At 60.6% G+C, this 24,020-nt stretch overlaps 1 protein-coding gene across 2 annotated transcripts in view; it reads left to right on the top strand.

The window, feature by feature from the left end:
• The window catches only part of PPP2R3B (protein phosphatase 2 regulatory subunit B''beta), a 59,486-nt gene that overhangs the window by 13,011 nt on the left and 22,455 nt on the right, over positions 1–24,020 (top strand). Inside the window, exons 1-2 of one of the 2 annotated variants that reach the window (XM_064573655.1) lie at positions 805–1,348; positions 15,185–15,370. In XM_064573655.1, the coding sequence (XP_064429725.1) occupies positions 1,070–1,348; positions 15,185–15,370 (465 nt within the window). In that variant the 5' untranslated portion in view covers positions 805–1,069. Of the gene's footprint in view, positions 1–804; positions 1,349–15,184; positions 15,371–24,020 lie in introns of those variants that run through there. The other variant, XM_064573654.1, reaches the window with a different exon arrangement.

Below are 24,020 nucleotides of genomic sequence, written 5' to 3'. Positions count from 1 at the left end.
GCTTGGAGCTACCCCGTTTGCTCTGCATGACCAGCCACTACAGTCTGGTCCATGTTCCCTACACGGCAGTTACGAGGGGTAGACTCTTCGGCATCCACACAATCTTGTGTTCTTGTTGTGTTAACCTACAGGACGTTCTTCCTTCCCTGTGTTCCGTGACATTCTGTGTTATGTACACTGTATTCTACCTTACTTGCTCGACACTGTTACCTTTTGCGGTTAGTTACCGTAGCTTACGTTACGTTGTACCTTTTGCGGTTAGTTACTCTAGCTTACGCTACATTGTACCTTATCCACTTAGCTGGTGACATTTTACCCTGTCGGCTTACATTCTCTGTTATCTGACTGACGTAATTTCCGTTCTATCCTACATTATCTACATTATCTACGTTGTGTAGAAGGGCAGGAAAGCTATAAAATCCTGAATACTCCTCCCCCCACCCCTATCTGTGGAACGGAAGCATCAGAGGACTCTTTGTGCTTGATTTTCTCAAGTGTTAAGTGCCGGGAGGGAGGGTGCTGAGCGCAGACCCCTTTGTGTTTGGCATGGTTTCAGGGAGAAAGCAGCCGCTTTGGCTGCGTCTGGGCTCGTGGGGGCCAGCAGAGATCTGGAGCGAGCTCCGTAACAGGTTCTCTGGTGTCCTGGACGGACTTCACTTCTGTGCAGAGCGCCTCCTCTCATCCCTCCCCGTGTCGGCCAACTTGCAGGCCGTTCCCCAGATCGCTGCACTTCTCTGGAGAGCGCCTGTCGCCCCCACCCCCACCCCCAGAACTAGAGGCGCCGTCCCCAGATGTCTCCTTGCGGACCTGTTTACGCGCTTGTCCCTCTGGGCCGAGCCACAAGACAGGGTCACCGTGCGTGCAGGGAGCTGCGTCTGGCACTCCCACCCTCCCACCGGCAGCTCAGCCACGACAGCTCCTGCCGGAGTGGCTCCTGCCTGCATGGCCAGGGGCCTATGGGGAGGAGCGGAGCCCGGCCGCCTCCCCCACCCTGCAGCCATGTGCCCTCCTCAGCCTGTGGAATGCGCCCGGCCCAGGGCCGGCCCCCAGAGCGCCCGGCCGGCCACGCATGGAGCGCGCTGAGCCGGGCCACCCAGACTGTCCCGCCGGGCCCAGCTGCCACCGCGAGCCTGCCGGCCCCGGCCCGGCCCAGCACCGAGAGCGCGAGCGCGAGCACAGTGCCTGGCCTGGCCCCCGGCGGCCCATGCGGGCCGACATGCGGCTCCGGGAGCTGTCCCTGCGCCAGGACCCGGATCTCAGGCAGGAGCTCGCCTCTCTGGCCCGCGGCTGTGACTTCGTGCTGCCCTCCCGCTTTAAGAAGAGGCTCCAGGCCTTCCAGCAGGTCCAGGTGAGGCCGGCGTGCGTCTCGTGTGGTGTGCGTCTCCTGCGAGGCTCCCCTGTGGCCCCTGCTGAGGTCCCGACTGGGGGGAGGGCTGCTCGTACTCCCGGGGTCCCCAGCTGCACATGTCCCTCCTGGGACAGATGGGGGGGCTGCTCGAACTCCCGGGGTCCCCACCTGCACATGTCCCTCCTGGGACAGATTGAGGGGGCTACTCGTACTCCCGGGGTCCCCACCTTTGTGCGTCCCTCCCAGGACAGATGGGGGTGCTGCTTGTACTCCTGGGGTCCCCACCTGCACTCGTCCCCCCATCTGTCGCTCGGGGTCCCCACCTGCACTCGTCCCCCCATCCGTCGCTCGTACTCCCGGGGCCCCCACCTGCACTCGTCCCCCCATCCGTCGCTCGTACTCCCGGGGTCCCCACCTGCACTCGTGCCCCGCCCCCCGAACAGCAGTGTCGTGATTGTAGGGAGCAGGTGTCCCGTGAGGCGCTGGAGTGTCAGGGAAAGCCTTCCGTAAAGGAAGCCCCGGCTTCCCTCCCTGTGGTTTTGCGATAGAACCGTGGGTCAGGAAACTGCAGGGGGGCCTGTGATCTAGTGGCTGTCCCCAGCGCAAGACGGTTCAGCAGAGACAATTCAACAGAGACGGTTCAGCTGGTGGCTTGAACCTCAGTCGTCAACATCGGGGGCTTTCACCCTCGTGAACGGAGGGAAGCTTCCCCATGGCCGTGCAAGCGGCTGCGTTCCCTGCTCTCCCTGCCGTGCTTTGTGAGCGCTGTGTGGACATTCTCAGAGCCTGCAGCAGCGACCCGGGACACCTGGGTGGTGGTAGTCACAGATTGGCCTGTGGACTCTGTGGTGATTCTCATGAGCTTGCTCGCACCTGGCTTTACGTCTCCGTGTGTGTGTGTGTGTGTGTGTGTGTGTGTGTGTCTTGTCGGTGGTTTAAGGGGACCGCGTCTTTGAAAAGGCTGAGACTTCCCGTGAGCTCCCGAGTCATTCAGGTTTCTCTGCGGCCACTGGCCCTCCACCCGCCCCCTAGTGCTCGGGTGCATGGGGACACAGGCCATGGGGACTGGACGGGGACAGGGGACACAGGCCATGGGGACTGGATGGGGGTGGGGACACTGGACATGGGGACTGGATGGGGATGGGGGAGACGGGACGGGGGAGACGGGACATGGGGACTGGATGGGGATGGGGGAGACGGGACATGGGGACTGGATCGGGACGGGGGACATGGGACGGGGGAACTGGATGGGGACGGGGGAGACGGGACGGGGGACTGGATGGGGACGGGGGACTGGATGGGGAGGGGGACACGGGATAGGGACTGGATGGGGACGGGGGACATAGGACAGGGGACTGGATGGGGATGGGGGAGACAGGATGGGGGACTGGATGGGGACGGGGGACACAGGGTGGGGGACTGGATGGGGACGGGGGAGACAGAACATGGGGACTGGATGGGGACAGGGCACACGGAACGGGGGAATGGATGGGGATGGGGGAGACGGGACATGGGGACTGGATGGGGGTGAGGGACACAGGACGGGGGACTGGATGGGGTTGAGGGACACAGGACGGGGGACTAGATGGGGATGGGGGACACAGGATGGCAGACTGGATGGGGACAGGGGACACGACATGGGGACTGGATGGGGGGAACAGGACAGCAAGGCTGGAAGCTGGACCTCCACTCGCTCGCGTGCTCCCTAAGTGCCTTGCATCTGGGTTTACGGACACTTGCCACATGAAACACTCACCCTTTCTCTGCTGGTGAGGACTTAGCGCCTGGTGAGGCCTAAGGAAGAAAATGCCACAGAATGAAACAGAGCTTTTCAGGGGGAGGAAGAGACCTGCTTTTGCTGATTCTGTAGTTGGAGTTTCTTTTGTTCACGTGTCAACATTTACACATTTTGCGTTTTTCCTTGTCTGACTGTGTCTTCTAGCTTTGGAAATTTTGTCCTCAGGTGGTTTGTGTTGTATGTTTGTTCCGTGTTTTTGAGGAAAGCGTGTTTGGGATCTCTAAGACAATGAAAGTGGAATCAGCCACGGGATGATCTCCTCTCACCCAGTAGGAAGATGAATGTTTGGTGGTTTCTGGTAGATGGTTCCCTAGGATGTTTGCGGGATTTCTCCTCCTGCCTGAGTCACGGGATTTCTCCTCCTGCCTGAGTCATGGAGTCACGGTGACTTGCCATCAGGGGGTCTGGCTCCCGGGAGAACTGGTTCTCGAAAGTCTGATTGTTTTAGGATGAGCCTGTCTCACCAGCATCACTGTTTGGGAGACAAATTCTACGAATTCCTTTAGCGGGAAAGTGTTTCATGTTACAGAAGGTCTACTTCAACGGTGTTCCGTGGGGATGAGCGTGTGTCCCAGGTAAAGTGAGTGTTCTCTAGGGTGTGTGCGGTGACTCACACGGGGTTTCTTGTGGGGGAGAGTTGGGGGACGAGGGGGGTGGTTCCCGCCTTCCTTCAGCCCAGTGCATCTGAGTGTGGATCTGGACGTGGCCCTGGGCAGGTCAGCACAGGGTTGTGGTGGCCCAGGGCCATGGGCATGGTAGGGACCGTGACGACTGGGAGGGAGATGGGGGTTTATGCAGGGTGATTGGAGGTGATGGGAGGCTGGGGGAGGGGTGGGGGAAATGGGATTGGGGGACACATGGGGAATGGGGTGAGGAGCAGGTATAGGATGGGGAAGGGGGAAATGAGATTAGGGGAAAGGCGGGGCAATAGGGGTGGAGAATGAGAAAAGAACAAATGACATTAGGGCAGAGATGGGGAATGGGGATGGGGCTAGAGAAATGAGGTTAGAGAAGAGATGGGGATGGGGTGAGGAGCAGGTACAGGATGGGGGAGGGGAAATGAGGTTGGGGAGAGATGGGGGCATGTTGGGGGGCATGGAGGATGGGGAGGGGAATGAGGTTGGGGAGCAATGGGGCATGTTGGGGGACAGGATGGGGAGGGCAATGAGGTTGGGGAGAGTTGGGGGCATGTTGGGGGGTATGGAGGGTGGGGGAAGGGAATGAGGTTGGGGAGAGATGGGGCATGTTGGGGGGCAGAGGATGGGGAGGGGAATGAGGTTGGGGAGAGATGGGGGCATGTTGGGGGCAGAGGATGGGGAGAGGAATGAGGTTGGGGAGAGATGGGGGCATGTTGGGGGACAGAGGATGGGGAGGGGAATGAAGTTGGGGAGAGATGGGGGCATGTTGGGGGGCAGAGGGTGAGGAGGGGAATGAGGTTGGGGAGAGATGGGGGCATGTTGGGGGGCAGAGGGTGGGGACGGGAATGAGGTTGGGGAGCGATGGGGCATGTTGGCAGAGGATGGGGAGGGAATGAGGTTGGGGAGCGATGGGGGCATGGTGGGGCTTGGGGGGAGGGGAATGAGATTGGGGAGCGATGGGGGCATGTTGGGGGTTATGGAGGATGGGGACAGGAATGAGATTGGGGAGCGATGGGGCATGTTGGGGGGCAGAGGATGGGGAGGGGAATGAAGTTGGGGAGTGATGGGGGCATGTTTGGGGGTATGGAGGATGGGGGAGGGGAATGAGATTGGGGAGCGATGGAGCATGTTGGGGGGCAAAGGATGGGGAGGGGAATGAGGTTGGGGGGTGATGGGGGCATGTTGGGGGCATGGAGGATGGGGGAGGGGAATGAGGTTGGGGAGAGATGGGGGCACATTGGGGGCAGAGGATGGGGAGGGGAATGAGGTTGGGGAGCGATGGGGGCGGGAATGAGGTTGGGGAGCGATGGGAGCATGTTGGGGGCAGAGGATGGGGAGAGGAATGAGGTTGGGGAGAGATGGGGGCATGTTGGGGGGCAGAGGGTGGGGACGGGAATGAGGTTGGGGAGAGATGGGGCATGTTGGGGGGCAGAGGATTGTAAGGGCAATGAGGTTGGGGAGCGATGGGGGCATGTTGGGGGTTATGGAGGATGGGGACGGGAATGAGATTGGGGAGCGATGGGGCATGTTGGGGGGCAGAGGATGGGGAGGGGAATGAAGTTGGGGAGTGATGGGGGCATGTTTGGGGGTATGGAGGATGGGGGAGGGGAATGAGATTGGGGAGCGATGGAGCATGTTGGGGGGCAAAGGATGGGGAGGGGAATGAGGTTGGGGGGTGATGGGGGCATGTTGGGCATGGAGGATGGGGGAGGGGAATGAGGTTGGGGAGAGATGGGGGCACATTGGGGGCAGAGGATGGGGAGGGGAATGAGGTAGGGGAGCAATGGGGGCACGTTGGGGGCAGAGGATGGGGAGGGGAATGAGGTTGGGGAGTGATGGGGGCACGTTGGGGGCATGGAGGATGGGGGAGGGGAATGAGGTTGGGGAGAGGTGGGGGCATGTTGGGGGGCAGAGGATGGGAGGGGAATGAGGTTAGAGAAGAGATGGGCGCATGTTGGGGGGCATGGAGGATGGGGGAGGGGAATGAGGTTGGGGAGAGATGAGGGCATGTTGGGGGGCAGAGGATGGGAGGGGAATGAGGTTAGAGAAGAGATGGGCGCATGTTGGGGGGCATGGAGGATGGGGAGAGGAATGAGGTTGGGGAGCGATGGGGGCATGTTGGGGGCAGAGGATGGGGGAGGAGAATGAGGTTGGGGAGTGATGGGGCATGTTGGGCGCAGAGGATGGGGAGGGGAACGAGGTTGGGGAGCGATGGGGGCATGTTGGGGGGCACAGGATGGCGGAGAGGAACGAGGTTGGGGAGAGATGGGGGCATGTTGCGGGCAGAGGATGGGGAGGGGAATGAGGTTGGGGAGAGATGGGGCATGTTGGGGGGCAGAGATTGGGGAGTGGAATGAGGTTGGGGTGCAATGGGGCATGTTGGGGCTTGGGGGGAGGGGAATGAGGTTGGGGAGTGATGGGGCATGTTGGGGGCAGAGGATGGGGAGGGGAATGAGGTTGGGAAGAGATGGGGCATGTTAGGAGGCAGAGATGGGGGAGTGGAATGAGGTTGGGGTGCGATGGGGGATGTTGGGGGCTTGGGGGGAGGGGAATGAGGTTGGGGAGTGATGGGGCATGTTGGGGGCAGAGGATGGGGAGGGGATGAGGTTGGGGAGCCATGGGGCATGTTGGGGGCAGAGGATGGGGGAGGGGAATATGTTTGGGAGCGATAGGGCATGTTGGGGGGCAGAGGATGGGGGAGGGGAATGAGGTTGGGGAGTGATGGAGCCATTTTGGGGCAGAGGATGGGGAGGGGAGTGAGGTTGGGGAGAGATGGGGCATGTTGGGGGCAGAGGATGGGGAGGGGATGAGGTTGGGGAGCCATGGGGCATGTTGGGGGGCAGAGGATGGGGGAAGGGAATGAGGTTGGGGAGTGATGGAGCCATTTTGGGGCAGAGGATGGGGAGGGGAGTGAGGTTGGGGAGAGATGGGGCATGTTGGGGGCAGAGGATGGGGGAGGGGAATGAGGTTGGGGAGCGATGGGGGCATTTTGGGGGCTTGGGGGGAGGGGAATGAGGTTGGGGAGCGATGGGGCATGTTGGGGCTTGGGGAGGGGAATGAGGTTGGGGAGCGATGGGGCATGTTGGGGGCAGAGGATGGGGAGGGAATGAGGTTGGGGAGCGATGGGGCATGTTGGGGGCTTGGGAGGAGGGGAGTGAGGTTGGGGAGAGATGGGGGCATGTTGGGGGCAGAGGATGGGGAGGGGAATGAGGTTGGGGAGAGATGGGGGAATGTTGCGGGCAGAGGATGGGGAGGGGAATGAGGTTGGGGAGCGATGGGGGCACATTGGGGGCAGAGGATGGGGAGGGGAACGAGGTTGGGGAGCGATGGGGCATGTTGGGGGCAGAGGATGGGGAGGGAATGAGGTTGGGGAGCGATGGGGCATGTTGGGGGCTTGGGAGGAGGGGAGTGAGGTTGGGGAGAGATGGGGGCATGTTGGGGGCAGAGGATGGGGAGGGGAATGAGGTTGGGGAGTGATGGGGCATGTTGGGGGCAGAGGATGGGGAGGGGAATGAGGTTGGGGAGAGATGGGGGAATGTTGCGGGCAGAGGATGGGGAGGGGAATGAGGTTGGGGAGCGAGGGGGCATGTTGGGGGCAGAGGATAGGGAGGGGAATGAGGTTGGGGTGCAATGGGGCATGTTGGGGGCTTGGGGGGGGAATTAGGTTGGGAAGCGATGGGGCATGTTGGGGGCAGAGGATGGGGGAGGGGAATGAGGTTGGGGAGCCATGGGGCATGTTGGGGGCAGAGGATGGGGAGGGGAATGAGGTTGGGGAGCGATGGGGGCACATTGGGGGCAGAGGATGGGGAGGGGAACGAGGTTGGGGAGCGATGGGGGCACATTGGGGGCAGAGGATGGGGAGGGGAACGAGGTTGGGGAGCGATGGGGCATGTTGGGGGCTTCGGGGGAGATGGTGCAGAGTTGCCTCAAAGGACTGTGTTGTTAGCTCTGCGTCTGTCCTGGACTCGGGGTCAGGGGACCCTCTGGCCTGTGGCTGCGTGTCTGGGCCTCGGGCTCGCCGTGCTCCTCACCCCTCACGTGCTCGTGCCCACCTGCCCTCCCGGGGGTTCTGGGGCCTTGCACACACACTCGCGGAGCGGCACAGGGACTCCCAGATGCTGGCCTGCGCTGTCCCTCGGTCAGTGACCCCACCCCAGTCTAGGAAGGCTGCTGTGCTTCCTGCCCCCGCCTCAGTGGGACCCCAGCTCCCTCCCCCCCCCACGGGGAATCTCCCTCCCCGCACTCCCGCGTGCTTCACCTGACGGTGCCCCGGGGCCCCCCGTCCTGCGCTGCGTCACTGCCCGGGTCCTGTACTGCCCACCCCGTCCAGCCTCCCTGCGGGGCCCTCCGTGTGGACGCATGAGCCTCAGGACACCATGGGAGGCCCCCGAAGTCTACATCCCCAGGTGACTCTCCTGCACCGTGAGCTTACCTCTCCTCCTCCCGGTGACAGCCTGGCCTCTGGGCTCAGGCCGTCCCAGACACCGAGCAGGGCCTCACGCTGCACGGGGCGCGGGGCCAGGGAGGGGTCGCACCGCGACGCACGCTCCCAGGGCCCCAGGAGGTGGACGTGTCCCCCCGTCTGTGAGGCTGCAGACGCCAGCGCCCCTCTCCTGGCACTCCCTGGCCAGCACCCAGTGGTGGCACGACCTCGTCCACATTTTCCAGGGTCAGTTCCCACGTCCCAGCACTCACCCTGTGACCTCTGACCAGGCTTTGTGGAGACCAGACCATCCGTGCCTGTTCTGCCTATGGGCACGGAGCTGAACGGACGTCCCGCTAGCTGGGGGGGCCTTGGACGTGGGCCTTGTCCTAGTGCACTGCCTGGCGGGCTCCACCAGGCTCCATGTCCTCTGGGACTTTGCTGTCCCCCACTCCGGCCTGACACGTGGGCACCCGGCACCTCCGGATGTGGAGAGGGTGTCTGCACAAACCTGTATGGAGGTGGACATGTGCTGTGGTCATTTCAACTCCTCTGCATTCAACTCTGACCCCGCGACTCCCGTTTGTGCATCCAGTACGTCCTCTGCAAGTCTCATTGGTGACCCTCTACCAGGTGGCGGGGAGTGGTCCACGGAAGCCGAGGAGAGCTGGTGGCCCGCAGGGCCCTCCCGTGCTGGCCACGGTGTCTCGCCGCGTGCAGGCCCAGCTTGTGGGTCGCAGGGCCCTCCGTGCCGGCCAGAAGTGCGTGCAGGCTCACTGGGAACTCCCCGCCGGGCTCCCCAGTCCCGTCCCGGGCAGCACCACATCTGTGTCTCAGGTGGGGTCCCGCCCTGGGGCCCCGTGAGCTGAGCCTCCCATGCCCGGAGTGCCTCGGCCTGCTCTTGTTCCGACACCCGGCCTTTACTGTGTGTCTTGTCCGGGTGGCGTGGGCGAGGGTCAGTTCCCACGTCCCAGCCCTCACCCTGTGACCTCTGACCATGAGAGCCCGCTGCTCAGAGGAGGTATGTCAGCAAAGACATGGCCTGGCTCGCTCCCGTGGACATCTACCCACTCGCTTCGACGGGACGCTGTGTCCAGCCCCACGTGGACAGGACGGCCCCGCTGTGTGTGTGCGGGGCGGCCGGCGGCGTCCCCTTGCTTTGTGGCCTTGTGATGAGTCAGGGCCCTCTCCAGAAATAGCTCTCCGTGGGGAGGTGTCATCTTTATCAGGGAGCTCTGGGCGGCGCGGACTGAAGGCATGGTGCTCTGGAAGCCGGGTGCCCGGGCGTCGGCGGCTTGTTCTCACTTTTCCGGAGCCCTGAGGCCCGCTGTGGAATTCCTGCGCGCACACACATGCCTTTCTGCCTTCGTTTTCATCGCAGACGTCTGGCCTGCTGTCCTGGAGGTCAGGACACGGCCCCCGCGCCTCCTGCAGAAGCTGCTGAGGCTGCTCCGCAGACCAGGAGGTGGCCGGCTCCCAAAGGGACAAGAATGTGCGTCCTGTACGTGCTCTGGGGCCGAGGGCTATTTATGTCCAGGAGATTAAGCTTGTAAATCTGCCGTGTCCGCACCAGGCTGTTTTGTTTCTCATTGTCCGGTACACTTGTTATCAGCGCCAGGGGAGCCGGAACTCAGCCTCCCTCCTCGCTGGACGTCCGTCTGGCCCCAGCAACGTTTCCGTCCTGGGTGCCGAGGCTCCGTGCGCGGCCCGGCCCGGGTCTGGGTGCCGAGGCTCCGTGCGCGGCCCGACCCGGGTCTGGGTGCCGAGGCTCACGCAGCCTAGGTCATGGGGGCTTCTCTGTCGTGCCCACACTGCAGTATACTAGCCCTTCCGCAGGGGTGCAGGCAATCGCTGGGCAGTGTGGACCGTCCTGCAGCCACACACGAGCCTTCGAGGGCCACAGAAGCTGGCCCGTATTGCCAGGGTTTAGAAACTTCTGCTCCTAGGTGTTACACGTGGGTCTTACAAATGAATACTGACTTCTTTGCTCTGTAACTGCGGCATTTAACCCCCGTACGCCTTAGGGATGTTTGTCCGTTCACTGAATTACGTTGGGTGTCTTCTCTCCTCGCCCTTTGTCCTTTGCTCTCGTACTTTTGCAGCGTGTACCCTTCCCAGCACTTAGATCTGTCACCTGTGCACCTTTTCGAGATGCGAGGTCAATCGCAGTCTTTACTTCGGATTCCCTGAAACGCTGCAGTTCGTCCCCTTTGTGCTGTGGCGCGGACACGGCTTTTGAAAGGAAGTCACGTTCTTGTTACCGGTTCACGTGGCGGTGGTTGTCGATTGATTTACCCCCGCCACACCACTTCCCTCGCCGTGCCTTCGCCCTTGCTACTCAGAACTTGCACGTGGCCATGCTCTTCTCAGTGCGTCTCCGCGAACCCACGTCTGCGGACGGAGACTCTGCGTCTCCGCGAACCCATGTTTGTAGACAGAGACTCCATGTCTCTCCACGTGCCCGTGTGTGCAGAGACCCCGCGTGTCCGTGAACCCATGTGTGCGGACAGACGTCGCGTGTCCGCGAGCCCGTGTCTGCGGACAGACAGCTCAGTTGTGTGTTTTGTTTTGGTCCAGACGTATCCGCGTGCACGTCTCAGGGACGGCCTCAGAGCGGGCGGCCTCGGGACGGGCAGAGCTGCGGGATGGCGCCGCCCTCCCCCGGGGCTGCTCTGGGTGGGGTGGGGTGGGGTGGTGGCGTCTGTCCAGGATGTGCCCGCCGTGTGGTTCCACGCTCCGGCGAGGATGGCCCCGTTGTGTTGTGTTGTGTTTCATGCCGGCCGTTTTGGAAGATGTGCTGGCTGTGTCTGGAGTCCCGTGGTTCCCTTCTCCTGTGTCTGCACTTGGGTTTCCGTTACTGGCGGCGTGTGGGGGGCCCTGGGAGCGCAGGACTCTGGGTGCGCCCCCCATGCTGGGCGGCCGTGTGCACTCTGGCTTCTGTCCGTCCCACTTATCCACGTCTGTGCTCGGCTGTGCTCTGTCCGCCCTGCCGTCCATCCACGTGTGTTGTCTGTGAATCTGCTCGTGACATCTAGACGTGTTATTTGGGTCAGTGTTCAGTCGACTTGGATTTTCAGGCATCGCGTTTTTGTTTTCTGAACCACGTGAGGAACGTTGGTCCTGCGTCCGATCTGCTGGCGTCTGACGTCTTGGCGCGTTCAGTCCTGTCTCACTGCTGCTCTCCGTCCTGGCGCCTTCTTTGCTCGTGCACTTGTGAGTTTGGACTGGGAGTTGCCCCTTTTCCTTGGGACTTCGGGGAGTTTTGTGGGTCTTCAGATGACGGTGGGTGTGCCGGGGGCAGACCTTGCTGCTTCCAGGCGGTGGGAGCCTGGCGTGACTGTTCGGTCTTGAGTCTGCCGTGGCCGGGAGTGCTCCAGGGAGGGTGGCCCCCGTGGCACCCCGCTCCTCGATGCAGCAGCGTGTGTGAGGCCCACCGTTTTCGTTCCGTGGAGTCAGGCGTCAGTGGGGGCTGGTTTCTGGCTGATTCTTCCCACGGTGTGCAGCTCTCTGGGACCCGCACTCGGCGCCGCCCTGTTTAGGACGCGGGATGGTGTCTCCTGAGCCCTGAGCTCGTCGGCAAGGCCGCAAAGAGACGTCATTTCAGCCGCGCAGACGCCACTGGCCTCGCCGGGTTCCCCTTCCGGGTGTTTGTGGCTTGAGGAGGCCTTCCTTTCCTGCCAGGGCACGATGCTCTCGAGCCGTATTTGTCAGGTATTCCGTGGAGCGTTTTTAGGGACTCTGAGCGGAAGCGGAGGTCTGGGCACCTGGGATCTTCCCCCGCACGAAGAGGGAGCTCACCTGGAATTTCTGCTGCTGGGCGAGACCCCGTGAGGTTCCTGTGGAACGGTGTCGTTGGGCCTCGGACGCTTGCGAGGGCAGACGCGTGCTCGGTGGGCGGCCGGTTCTCAGGTCCCCACCCGCACCGGAGACGGGCAGGTTCCGGGCTCGGAAGGACGCAGGGTGACACAGCCAAATGCCGCGTCACGTGGCCGGCGCGCTCGGGGTAGCAGCTCCCCGAAACAAGGGAGAGCCGTGCTCCCCGTAGAACCGTGCGCCCAGCAGCCCACGCCGCTGGGGGCCTGCTCTGTGCAGAGCCGGGGCGGCCTCGCCCCCTCTAGCGGGAGCACGGACAGACTTCCTGAGCCTGTGGGCCGGGGCGCGGCCGGGGAAGGGCAGGGGCGGGCTTCTGCGGGGAGCGCTGGTGCTTTGTGTGCCGCTGACCTTGTGGCCCGGGCGATGCGGCCGCCAAGCAGCGGCAGGGTGCGGGAGGGGTGCTCTCTGTTCGGGGTGACCTCTTGAGCTCCTCTGACCGCCCGAGAAGGGGTGGCCGCGTGGGGGTGGGTGGACTTTGTGGCGGCAGGAGCTGAGCGTGGTCTGGGATGAAGGGAGTGCGGGGCTGTGGGGCTGTCAGGGCCCAGTGGGTGCAAAGGCCCTGAGGCGGGCAGCGGCGGGGTGTGTGCCAGAGACCCTGCACACCTGCCCCTCCCCGGGTGCCGTGGTTCTCAAGCCCTCTGGGCAGGAACCCTCCTCCCACACCAGCTCGAGGGGGAAGGGGAGCGTGGCCCCCGTGGCCCAGAGGCTTCCTGCTGGTGGGGGGACCGCTGCAGCGAGGGCTGTGTTTGCAGAGCAGACACAGAAGCCAGTGGCCCCCAGGCGCCCGGGTCCAGGCAGCCTCAGCGCGTAGCCCCTTCCCACCCCGCCCCTCCCTCGTCCCTCCTTCCCGCCTTCCCGTCCTCCCCCTCCCCTTCCCATGGCTCCCACGCTCCAGCCTCCTCCTGCCCTCCCCTCCCGCTGTCCCTTTCCCTCCTGCCCTCCCCTCCCGCTGTCCCTTTCCCTCCTCCCCTCCCCTCCCCCTTCCTCCTCCCCTCTCCTTCCTTCTCCCCTCCCCCCTTCCTTTCCTCCCCTTCCCCCTGTTCCCCCCCCCACCCCCACACCACACTCCCCTGGTTTGCATCTCTCCGTGCGCTCCTGCGTGCGCTTGCTCTCTGTACGAAGGTTCAAGGCCCCGGACGCCGGACGCTGCTGTGTTCGATTACGCCTGCCCCCGCGGTGGCTGAACAGAGAACACGTCTCACGAAAACGTGCCTGAGTCTTGGAAGGGGAGGCCTCTGAGCACCGAGGAGTAGAGGGAATGACCTGATGACGGGTCCGTCCCTGCCCTGGGACTGAGGGGACACAGGACCGTTCCTGATGTGGGACGCTGGACAATGGGGACCCTCCTGACGTGGGACTGAGGGGACACAGGACTGTCTCTGATGTGTGAGCCAGGACGATGGGGACTGTCCTGCCGTGTGACTGAGGTTGACGGAAGACGGTCTCTGAGCCGTGACCTGGGGGCACGGGGACAGCACTGGACTGTGACTGTGGAGCATGGGGACTGTCTCTGTGGCTGTCACGGAGCAGTGACGGGGTCCCGCTCGGCAGCATGAAGGGGGATCCCGCACGGCGGGTGAAGGATCCCATGGGGAAGCGGTACCAGACACGTGCAGGACCGGGCTTGCTGACAGCGTGCTGTGGCAGACCGTGTGGTCTGTTCCCTGCACCCATGGGCACGGCCGGTGGGCATGTTCGCTGTGCTCTGAGCACCCCAGGCACAACGGGAGGACCCCTTCTCCTCACTGGGTGGGGTTGCTGTGCGGGTCCCTCCCTCAGCTGTGGCCACAGCAGGGCTTGGGCGCTCTGCGCTCCCGGGAGCCTGCCCGCGGGTCAGCCGTCGCCTCTGGTGCCCGCGGATGTTCGGGTGTGCCCTCCACCAGCCCGGGCTCACGGGTTGCGGCAGGCCCGGCCTTGCTGCCATGTACGTGGAGCTCAGCAGGCATCAGCCAGCGTGTGCCCTTCCGCATTCCCCTCTTCCCTCGTCCTCCCTGCGTGGCCTCCCGCACTTCCCGCTAGGGTGCTGGGCCGCCTCTGCCACGTGTGGCCGTGGCCTCGTGTCCCAACCCACAGAACGCAGGGTGTGGACGGGACAGGCATCTGTGGGCTGGACTGGGCTCCCGCATCACTTCAGCCGGGATGGCCGGATGCGCGGTTCTCAGCCGTCCACGCCCGCGGCTCAGGGCAGCTGTGTGTGGTGGCAGGAAAGTGCTCCGTCCTGGCTCAGCCTGGGACACGCCGCCGAGCGCCGCGGGGGGACCGTGGCCTGCAGAGACAGGGCGGCGGGTTCACCAAGCGCACCCAGCGGGGCGCCCAGCCTCGGGCCCCCACACCTGGCCCGGCACCAGGCTCCAGGCCGACTCTGCACGGACGTTTCCTCCATGGTTGACCTGAGCAGTCACGTCTGCGTAGGGGACTTCTGTGCCGCAGCCCTGCTTTGTGTGCAGAGCGGTCTGCCAAGCAGCATGCTGGCACGCGGCGGCCACTGGGGACGTGCCGACGCCACGGTGGTGGGAAGCTGCGTCGGACGTCCGGCCACGCCGCCAAGGCTGGCGGCTCGGGCTGCGGGCTGGCTGTGGGGGCCTCGCAGAGAGAGCCTCAGGCCACGGACGGCCCTGTTCTCCCCAGAGAGACACCGCAGGTAGGGCGGTGGGTGCGTCCCACGCCAGGACGGGTACCGTGGGAGCAGGTGACTCCTTGTGTGCGCGGCCCACGCAGTTCACCCGTTCCTGCATGCGATCACCTGCGCGTTAGTGACCACCTGGCCGGCCTGACCCCCGGGAGGACTCGGGGCAGGTTCTCTGCGAGCATCCGCGTCGGCCTCTCAGTCAGCCCGGGCATCCCTGTCCCCGTCCTGAGGGGTCCCGGCCGAGGCAGGACTGCAGGAGGCTTGGCAGCGAGGGCCCGCGGGGGAGTGTGGCGCTCACTGGCGGGCCGTGTGTCCTCCTGCAGGGACTCTGTGGAGTCGTGTGTCCACACTCAGGTCAGAGGTGGTGCTCGGTGCATTTACTTTCCAACCGGCTCACCCCTGCTGATTACGCGTGCGCGTGAAGACACGGGACGCTTACAGGTTCTCATGTGGTGCCGTCTGTTTTATGTCTTAGGTTCAGGCGAAGAAGGAGGAGCCCCTGCCGCCCGCCACCAGCCAGAGCATTCCAACGTTCTACTTCCCTCGAGGCCGTCCAAAGGACACGGTGAACATCGACGCCGTCATCACCAAGATCGAGCGGACTTTCGCACAGTTCCCGCACGAGAGAGCCAGGATGGAGGACATGGGCCGAGTGGCCAAGGTGGGCGGGCGCCCACGAGTGTGCGGACGTTCGCTGCTCTGATTCCTACTCGCGTCCATTCCGAAGCACAAATAGGGATCTTGTGGGAATGTTCGTCCTCCGTCCTGAAGGACGCACGGCATGGGTCGCTGTCCCAGGTTCAGCGAGCGTTAATGCCTGCGTCTTCTAGGGTCCGTCCCCAGAGGCTGAGCGCAGGCCTTTCTATGCACTGATGCGGCCCCGTGTCTCTCCCGTGCGGCCCGTGTCTCTCCCGTGCGGCCCGTGCGTCTTCCCGTGCGGCTCGTGTCTCTCCCGTGTGACCCCGTGTCTCTCCCCGTGCGGCCCGTGCATCTTCCCGTGCAGCTCGTGTCTCTCCCGTGTGAGCCTGTGTCTCTCCCCGTGTGGCCCGTGCGTCTTCCCGTGTGGCTCGTGTCTCTCCCGTGTGACCCCGTGTCTCTCCCGTGCGGCCCGTGCGTCTTCCCATGCGGCTCCTGTCTCTCCCGTGTGACCCCGTGTCTCTCCCGTGTGGCCCGTGTCTCTCCCGTGCGGCCCGTGCGTCTTCCCATGCGGCTCGTGTCTCTCCCGTGTGACCCTGTGTCTCTCCCGTGCGGCTCGTGTCTCTCCCGTGTGGCCTGTGTCTCTCCCGTGTGGCCCGTGTCTCTCCCGTGCGGCCCGTGCGTCTTCCCATGCGGCTCCTGTCTCTCCCGTGTGACCCCGTGTCTCTCCCGTGCAGCCCGTGTCTCTCCCTTGCGGCCCGTGCGTCTTCCCGTGCGGCTCGTGTCTCTCCCGTGTGACCCCGTGTCTCTCCCGTGCGGCCCGTGTCTCTCCCGTGCAGCCCGTGCGTCTTCCCGTGCGGCTCGTGTCTCTCCCGTGTGACCCCGTGTCTCTCCCGTGTGACCCCGTGTCTCTCCCGTGCGGCCCGTGTCTCTCCCGTGCGGCCCGTGCGTCTTCCCGTGCGGCTCGTGTCTCTCCCGTGTGGCCCGTGTCTCTCCCGTGTGGGGTGCTGTTCTTCTGGAGCGGGTGAACACGCACCCACAGTCCTGAGTGCAGGACGCGATGGGTGTCAGCTCAGCTCCCGTGTGGCGTGTGCGTCATACCGCGGCCTCGTTTGTCCCAGACAGCGTGTTCCTAGACTGTCCGTGTTCACACGTGCAGACGTGACCTCGCGCATTCAGTTTCCGTGTGCCGTCCTCCTGGGGGGCATCCACCACAGTTACTCACGCATCGCCCACGGACGCCGTGTTCTGGGCCCACATCTCAGTGCGTGCCGCCGAAACAGAGCTTGCAATGGGCTTGCAGAAACAGGACCCCTCAGGCTCCCCCAGTCACAGAGCCCCACGTGGGCACAGTGGGGGCACAGCGGCCCGAGCCGGGGGCAGCACGCAAGGGTTCCTGCTGGCCCGGCCTTTTCCCCTCTGCCCAGCCCTTCCCCCCTCCTAGGGGCCCAGCCCAGCCCTTGCCCCTCTGCCCAGCCCTTGCCCCTCTGCCCAGCCCTTCCCCCCTCCTAGGGGCCCAGCCCTTCCTCCTCTGCCCAGCCCCTCCCCCTCTGCCCAGCCCCTCCCCCTCTGCCCAGCCCTTGCCCCTCTGCCCAGCCCTTCCCCCCTCCTAGGGGCCCAGCCCTTCCCCCCTCCTAGGGGCCCAGCCCAGCCCTTGCCCCTCTGCCCAGCCCTTCCCCCTCTCCGAGGGGCCCAGCCCTTCCCCCTCTGCCCAGCCCTTGCCCCTCTGCCCAGCCCGTCCCCGTCTCCGAGGGGCCAGCAGCTGCACGTGGGCGCCTCCTGGGCCGTGAGCTTGCTTGTCCGTGGGGCCTGTGGTGGTCGCGCTGTAGAAAGTGGTTCTGAGTTCAGCATGCAGTGTTCACCAGTGGATTGCGTGTGTCCCTTGTTCATGTCCTGCGTGGCCAGTGTGCCCCTGCTTTCCCTGTCCCTGTCGCTCTCGGACACTCTTCTCCACCGAGCGCCTCTGCGTGCTCTGGAAGCCCGTGGTGTGGGCCTTGTGTGCGGTGCGAGAACATCGTCCTCTCCGGGTGCTGAGTAACTTCGTGCGTGCACGGCGTGAGAACAGTCTCCTCTCCGGCTGCTCGATGACTTCGTGCATCGTGGGTGCCTTCTGCTTTCCATGTTTGGGGCTTGCCTTTCGTCTGTCTCTCACCCCCACAGACAGAGTTCCCGTGCCACACAAGCCAGCCATTTAAAGCACGCAGCTCAGCGGTGTTCGTGTCCTCACAGAGCCGGGTGCAGTCCTCACCGTGCTCCGTTTTAGGACACAGCCTTCCCTCCGAGAACAAACCCTGTGCCCGTTGGCATTGTCTCCCTCCCTCCTTCCCGCTCCGTAGGAAGCCACTCCTCTGCTTCCTGTGCCTGCACATCTGCCCATTTTGGACATCTCGTACACGCACGGTTTCTTACACGTGACTCCTTGCATGCAGCATCTTTTCAAGGTTCGCTCTCCCGTTACACGCATGTGCACTTCCTTCTTTACTCCCGCGTTCCGTATTTACCCATTCATCCACTCCTGGGTGTTTGTGTTGTTCCGGCTGCCGTGAGCCTGCACGCATGGGTGTGTGCACGCGTCACCTTTCTCTGGGGTCTGCACAGCCGGGAGTGGTCATGCGGGGTCACGTGGGAATCCCGTGCACCTGCTTGTGGGACCACGAGCGCTTTTCCAAAACACCTGCGCCATTTCCGTGCCCTCTGGCGGTGAATGAGGTCGCGCTGTGTCCACGTCTCTGATGAGAGACACTGACCCTGGGCTGTGTGCCCTGGAGTCTCATTATGGGACTGATTTGCAGCTTCCCTGCAGACTGACAGTCGTGCGCATCTCTTCACATGCTTGTTGGCCGTTTGTACATCTCTGGACAAGTGTCTGTTCGCATCCTTTGCCCATTTCTCAGTTGGTTGTCATTTCTCTGTTGAGCTGTAAGAGGCCTTTGTGTGTCGTAGACACAAGTCCGTGATCAGATACGTGGTGTACACGTACTTCCTCCCGTTGTCCGGGTCATTGCTACGCTTTTCATTTTGACGTACTTTATCTACTTTTCCGTTTGTTTCTTGTGCTTCTGGCGTCCTGTCCAAGAAACCATTGCCAAATCTAAGGTCGGGAAGATTTATTCATTCTTTTCCTGCGGGTTGTATAGTTTCACCTCTTACGTGCACGTCGTGCATCTGTTTCGAGTTGGCTTTTGTAAATGGTGATGTCGGGCACAACTTCATCTTCTGCCCGTGTGCACATCGAGGGGTCCCAGCACCACGTGTGCAGAGGACGCGTCTTTCCGCGTGGACTGGCCTTGGCTCCCTCATTGGAAATGAGTTGATGGTGAAATGCGGGTTTATCGCTGGACTCTGACTGTATTGCGTGGACCTGTGTTTCCGTTTTTATGCCAAGACCACACTGTCTTCATCACTGTTGCTTTGCAGTAAGTTTTCAGACAGGGAAGTGTAGCCCCTCCGACTTTGTTCTTCTTCAAGGTTGCTTGGGCTCCTTGGGGCTCTTTGTAATGCCGTGTGAATTTTAGGATCGGCTTGTCGGTTTCTGCAGATGGCCAGCAGGTATCCTGATAAGAGTCACGTTGAGTCTGTACGTCGGTTGGCAGACCTTTGCCATCTTCATATTCAGTCTTCCGATCCATGTCCAGAGGCTTCTTTCCGTGTATTTAGATCTTTCGTTTCTTTCGGAAACGTTCTGTAGTTTCTAAGTGTGTTTTGCACGTCTTTTGTTCAGTTTGTTCCAGAGCATTTTATTGTTTTTGATGGTTTATAGATGGAATTGTTTTCTAAAACGTATGTTCACATTGCATGTTGCAAGTGTGTACAAATGCAGTTGATTATCGTGCATCGACCTTGCATCCTGCATCCTCATGAACTCACGTGTCCGTCGTCATGCCGCTAACGTTCTGTAGAGTAGAAACCTACAAGCAGGAATCGCTGGGCTTCTTCCTTCCCAGTGTGCGTGTCTCCTGTTTCGTCCCCGTGCCTGACCGCTGAGTGAGACCTCCCGCGTGGTGCTGGAGAGAAGTGGGTGTGGACAGTCCTGTGTCGTTGCTGCTCGGGTGGGGAAGGCATCCGCTCTTCTGCCACAAGGCGCGCCGTTCGCTGTGCGGTTCCTTTATCAGGCTGAGGACGTTTCTTTCCGTTGCTTCTGTGCTGCGTCTTTATTTGGAAACGGTGTGACACGGTTTTTCTGCATCAGCGCAGATGGTTTTGGTTTTTCATTCTACTGATACGGAGTATTCCGTGAGTTGATTTCTCCAGCATTAAACCAACCTTGCGTTCCTGGAATACGTCCCACGTGGCCTAGGTGCATAGTCCTTTCTATATGTTCCTGGATTCTGTTTGCTCGTATTTTGATGATTTTTGCTCCATTCATAATTTGTAAGAGGCACTGGTTGTGGTTTTGTGGCTCCGTTGTCTGGTTTCGATGTTAGGGTAATACTTGTCTCAGAGGATGAGTTCAGAGGTGTTCTCTTCTTTTGTGGATTGGTCTCTTAAAGTTTTGTTCAAGTGTTGTTTTAGAAGTGTGTAAAAACATGCCTGGTTCCAAGGCCAAAGCCAAAAATCAGATATATTCAGAGAAGTACACATTCTATGCCTGTCTGTTTCCCTGTGTTCCCTTACCCCGTCCAGAAGGAATGGTGGTCACAGTGTCTTTACTGTTTTTACTGTTGTTTCGTTTTTCAATACGAGCCAACGTACGGACATATACGTATATGTTATGAAATGCGCACGTATATGGAAACGTACATACATATCTAATTCATACGTTTCTGAGGTAGAAAGTAGCACGCTGTCCTACACGTGGGTATTTTATCAGCAAACATTGTAATCTTGGAGCTCGTGCCGTGTCTGTCCAGGCGGTCCCCGCTGTGGACCGTAAACACTAGTAACCGTGCGAGCCGACGCCGTGCAGGTCAGTGTTATCCGGGGCAAGTTACAAGTGTTCTGGAACCTTTAAAACATGTTTGTCGAGACATTAAAAACTCTCTTACAGTTCGTTACAGACGTGTAGGAAAATGGAAAAAATAGTAAGACCAATTTTTATTGCACTGTAACTTAAAACATGAGAGATTCTAACAGCTAGTGTTGTATCTCTTTGTAAAACGTTAGCACATGACGTTCGAGTGGGGCTCGTCCGCGTGTGGCCTGGTGTACGGTACCGAGCGAGCACCTCGTCTGAGCCTCGGCTCTTGTCCTGCTCCCGAGTCTGGTTCGCTTCCAACCTTGTACCCTTTGCGCTTCCAATGTTGTGAAATGTTTCTGAGAGTTCCCTTCACGTGAAGCTCGTCTCTGGCCTCACGTCCGCTGGGACGCGTCCGAGTTTCCCTCACAGCCTCGTCTGTGTCGATCATGGGCTCTCATGACCTCCTCTGGCTCCACACGCGTGGCCCCTTGCCCTGCGCCAACAGCAGTGTTCCCGCGGTCGGCCTTTCTTCTGTGGCCCGTCCGTGTTCCCAGGGATCCCGCCCGCGCCGTGTCATGTTTCTTCCAGACCTCGGCCAGCAAAACTGCCCGATCTCCGGCTGCAGCATCAGTAACCTGTGTGAACGTCCGTCCAAGGTGGTGGGTTTACAAGAGCTGAAATCACTTGGCCCATCGGCTGGGGAAGAAGCTGGTTTTGGTGGTAAGAAGCAGATTTCCATATTTTCACTGAGGCGTGCAGGAGAACCGGGCTGACCTGGCGCATTATGCAGCCTGGAGAGAGCTTGCAAAGCCAACTTACTTTGTTACGGTTTCCTGACCGGGGGGAGCCGGGGGCACACAGCCACACTCCATGCTGTCTGCATGAGCCGAATAACAGACACACAGCGCCAGGTCCTCCCAGACGTTCAGAGAACTGATGCACGTCTTTACGCCTCCTCTTCATAGCGGACGGACTAAAGGAGCCGCGGTGAGGCCTGTAGTCTGCTCACACGTCTGTGCCGCCGTGACTGAAACGTGAACCGTGTTAGCGCGGGGACTGGAGTTCCCGTGTGCCTAGCTGTTCTCGCCCAGGTTGTGATGCACGGTTATCTGCGCGGATAATCGTGCTCCTTCCAGCGTTTACATCCCTCACTGTTGGCTCTATTTCGGATTTTAGTTTCTTGAGTCAATTTTCATCAATTTATATTTCTTCTAAAATGATTCTTTGTGTAACTTACACGTTTATTGCTTCAACATTTTTCCTCATCTTCTTGTATTGTTTTTAAAATCTTTATCAGATCTGTATGTATGACCCTTTGTAGGATTATTTATTTCTGTTTCCTTTCTTGTCTACTCACGGTGGAGATGGACTTACGTTATTTTTCAGATGAGCATCCATCAGCTCGAGGGATTTATTTTTTATCTCATGATTTCTGCTCATTTTTATTACTTTCTTGTAATTTTTCCTATTCCGTGATTTTCTCCCAGCTTCTCGAGTGATTCATCCCTTCTTGGTCTGCGTTATTGACGTAGAGTTTATGCACAGCAGGGTTCCTAGCGTTACACATATGTCGTGGTGTGTTCTGGCGGATGTGTCCCCTGTGCGCCACCTCGTCAGGGCAGGGAGCCCTGTCCTCGCAGTCAGTCCCATCCCTGTCTCCGTGGCCGAGTCACACGCACACGCAGTCTGGCGCTGGGTTTTGCCTCTGGGAATTTCACGTGACGGGAATCGTGCTGTCCTTGGTTTCTGGTGTCTTTCACACGGAATCATGGGATACTCCTCCCCACCGGAGTCACCGAGTACCAGACGGCGCCCCGTGTATGCACGCACCGTGGCTTACGTGTTTCCCGGTGGCTGAGCGCTTTGTTGTATCCGTTGTGTTTTGTGAGTAGAGCTGCTGCTGTGTGTGTGTGCATGTGGAAGGCTCGTGCGTACATCTGCATCTCTCAGGTAGCAGACACTCGGGCTTGAATTGTTGGGGACCGATTTTACAGCAGACTGTGCAGGTGCTTCCCGGAGGGGCTGCCCGTGGTTCCTCTCCAGCCAGCAGTGTGCCAGAGTGCCAGTTCTCGTGAAACCTCTCCAGCGCTTGGTTTCCACACTTTCCGGCTTCAGCCGTTCTCCCCCGCGTGTAACTCATCCACGGCTTCATTGCCCTCATGATTGTGTTGAACACCTTTCCACGTGTGTATTTTTCAGTGCATCTTTCTTCCCATTTCTGGCAGCTTCCTTGAGGTGTAATGGATGTATGATACACAGCACACGCTTCCCGTGTGTAATCTGAGGAGCTGTGACGTATGTGTGTCCCCTGAAACTATGCACGGAGTCCCGACAACACACGTGTCCAACATGCCCTGACTCTGCCCTTTCCCATGCCACCCCACTCGTCCCCAGGCTGCCGCGGGGACTTGGTCATCGTGGGTTAGGTGAGTTTTCTAGAATTTTACATGAACAGAATCAGGTAGTAGATACTTCTTCATTGAGGTAAAACATACATAAAATGCCATCAGCATCTTAACTACGATAAAAGTAGAATTCAGAGACACTTAGGACATGTACGGTGTTACGCACCTATCACCTGCCCCTCTGCTCAGTTCTCGTACCGCCTCATGGTGAGAGCAGAGACCCCAGGGGTCAGGGGCTCAGCTCCCCAAGGCCACCCCACTTCTGACACCTGCCACAAATCCCAGGTTCTCACCTGTGCACTGACCGACCAGCCATAGACTTGGGGGTTCCCACGGCCCTCCTTGGGGGAGGATAGAGCTGCACAGACAGAGGAAGAGGCACTCGGGGTGAGCGCTGGGAGGGTCCCGAGCTCAGGAGCTGCTGTCCCGGTGGAGCTGGGCGCCCACCCTTCATGTGCTCAGATGCATTCACCACCCGGAAACTCTGCGCCTCGTCTTCACTTCCACGTAGGCTTCCCCTGTACGCATGATGCGTCATACTCCCGGCCTCCAGGTGCTCTCCTCTCTGGAGGATGGTGCAGGGCTGAATGTCCCAAGTGTCTCATCGTGGCTCAGCCTTCCTGCTGTCCAGCCCCACCCAGGAGCCACCCAGAACCACCTGTTTAGGACCACAGAGGGACCTGTCAGCCCACACACCCCAGGGGATTTGGGAGCTCTGTGTCAGGAACCAGAGTTAAAGACCAAAAGTCAGAACAGAAGGTGATCCTAGCACCCCAGTCCCGTAGGGAATTACAAGGGTTTCAGACTCACTGTGCCAGGAAGTGGGGCAGAATCGAGTATTTAGATTTGTTATGTCTCACACATGATGCATAGCTGAACCTCAGGCGCATGATGCTGACCGAAAGGAACCATGCCTAAAAGGCCACGGGCGGCACGATCCCACTTACACAGTATTCCAGGAAAGGGAAGCCACGGGGGTGGAGAGGGGCTTGCTGGGTGTGGGTGGGGTTAGGGTTAGGGTACGCTGGAATCGGCGGGTGGCACGGCTCTCCTCACTGTGGGGACAGACGCATGATCTAGGCATCTGAGTGCACTCTACAAAGAGCGAGTCTTTCTGAGTGTATGTTACATAAAACTGACAAAAAGCACTCTTACTGGGATGCATCTTTTCCCTTGAAGTGACCGTTTTATACTTTTTTATAAGCTGCTATTTCTGTCTTGCATTTTAGAGGTCACGTTTCCCACTCGCTTCAGGAAATTAACAAAACGTCCTGCAAGGCAGTGTAGGTCACGACCAAAGCCTTAGGATTAACCTTCCAGGTGTCAGATTGGTTGGAACCCCAGGGATGCCAGCACGTCCTGGGCACTCATCC

This window comes from Mirounga angustirostris, unplaced genomic scaffold, assembly GCF_029215605.1.
Source record: "Mirounga angustirostris isolate CCGP_5_RB_7025 unplaced genomic scaffold, mMirAng1.0.hap1 SCAF_11, whole genome shotgun sequence".
NCBI lineage: Eukaryota > Metazoa > Chordata > Mammalia > Carnivora > Phocidae > Mirounga > Mirounga angustirostris.
The sequence above is the reverse complement of the archived record's forward strand: the minus strand, read 5'-3'. Positions and strand labels throughout refer to the sequence as shown.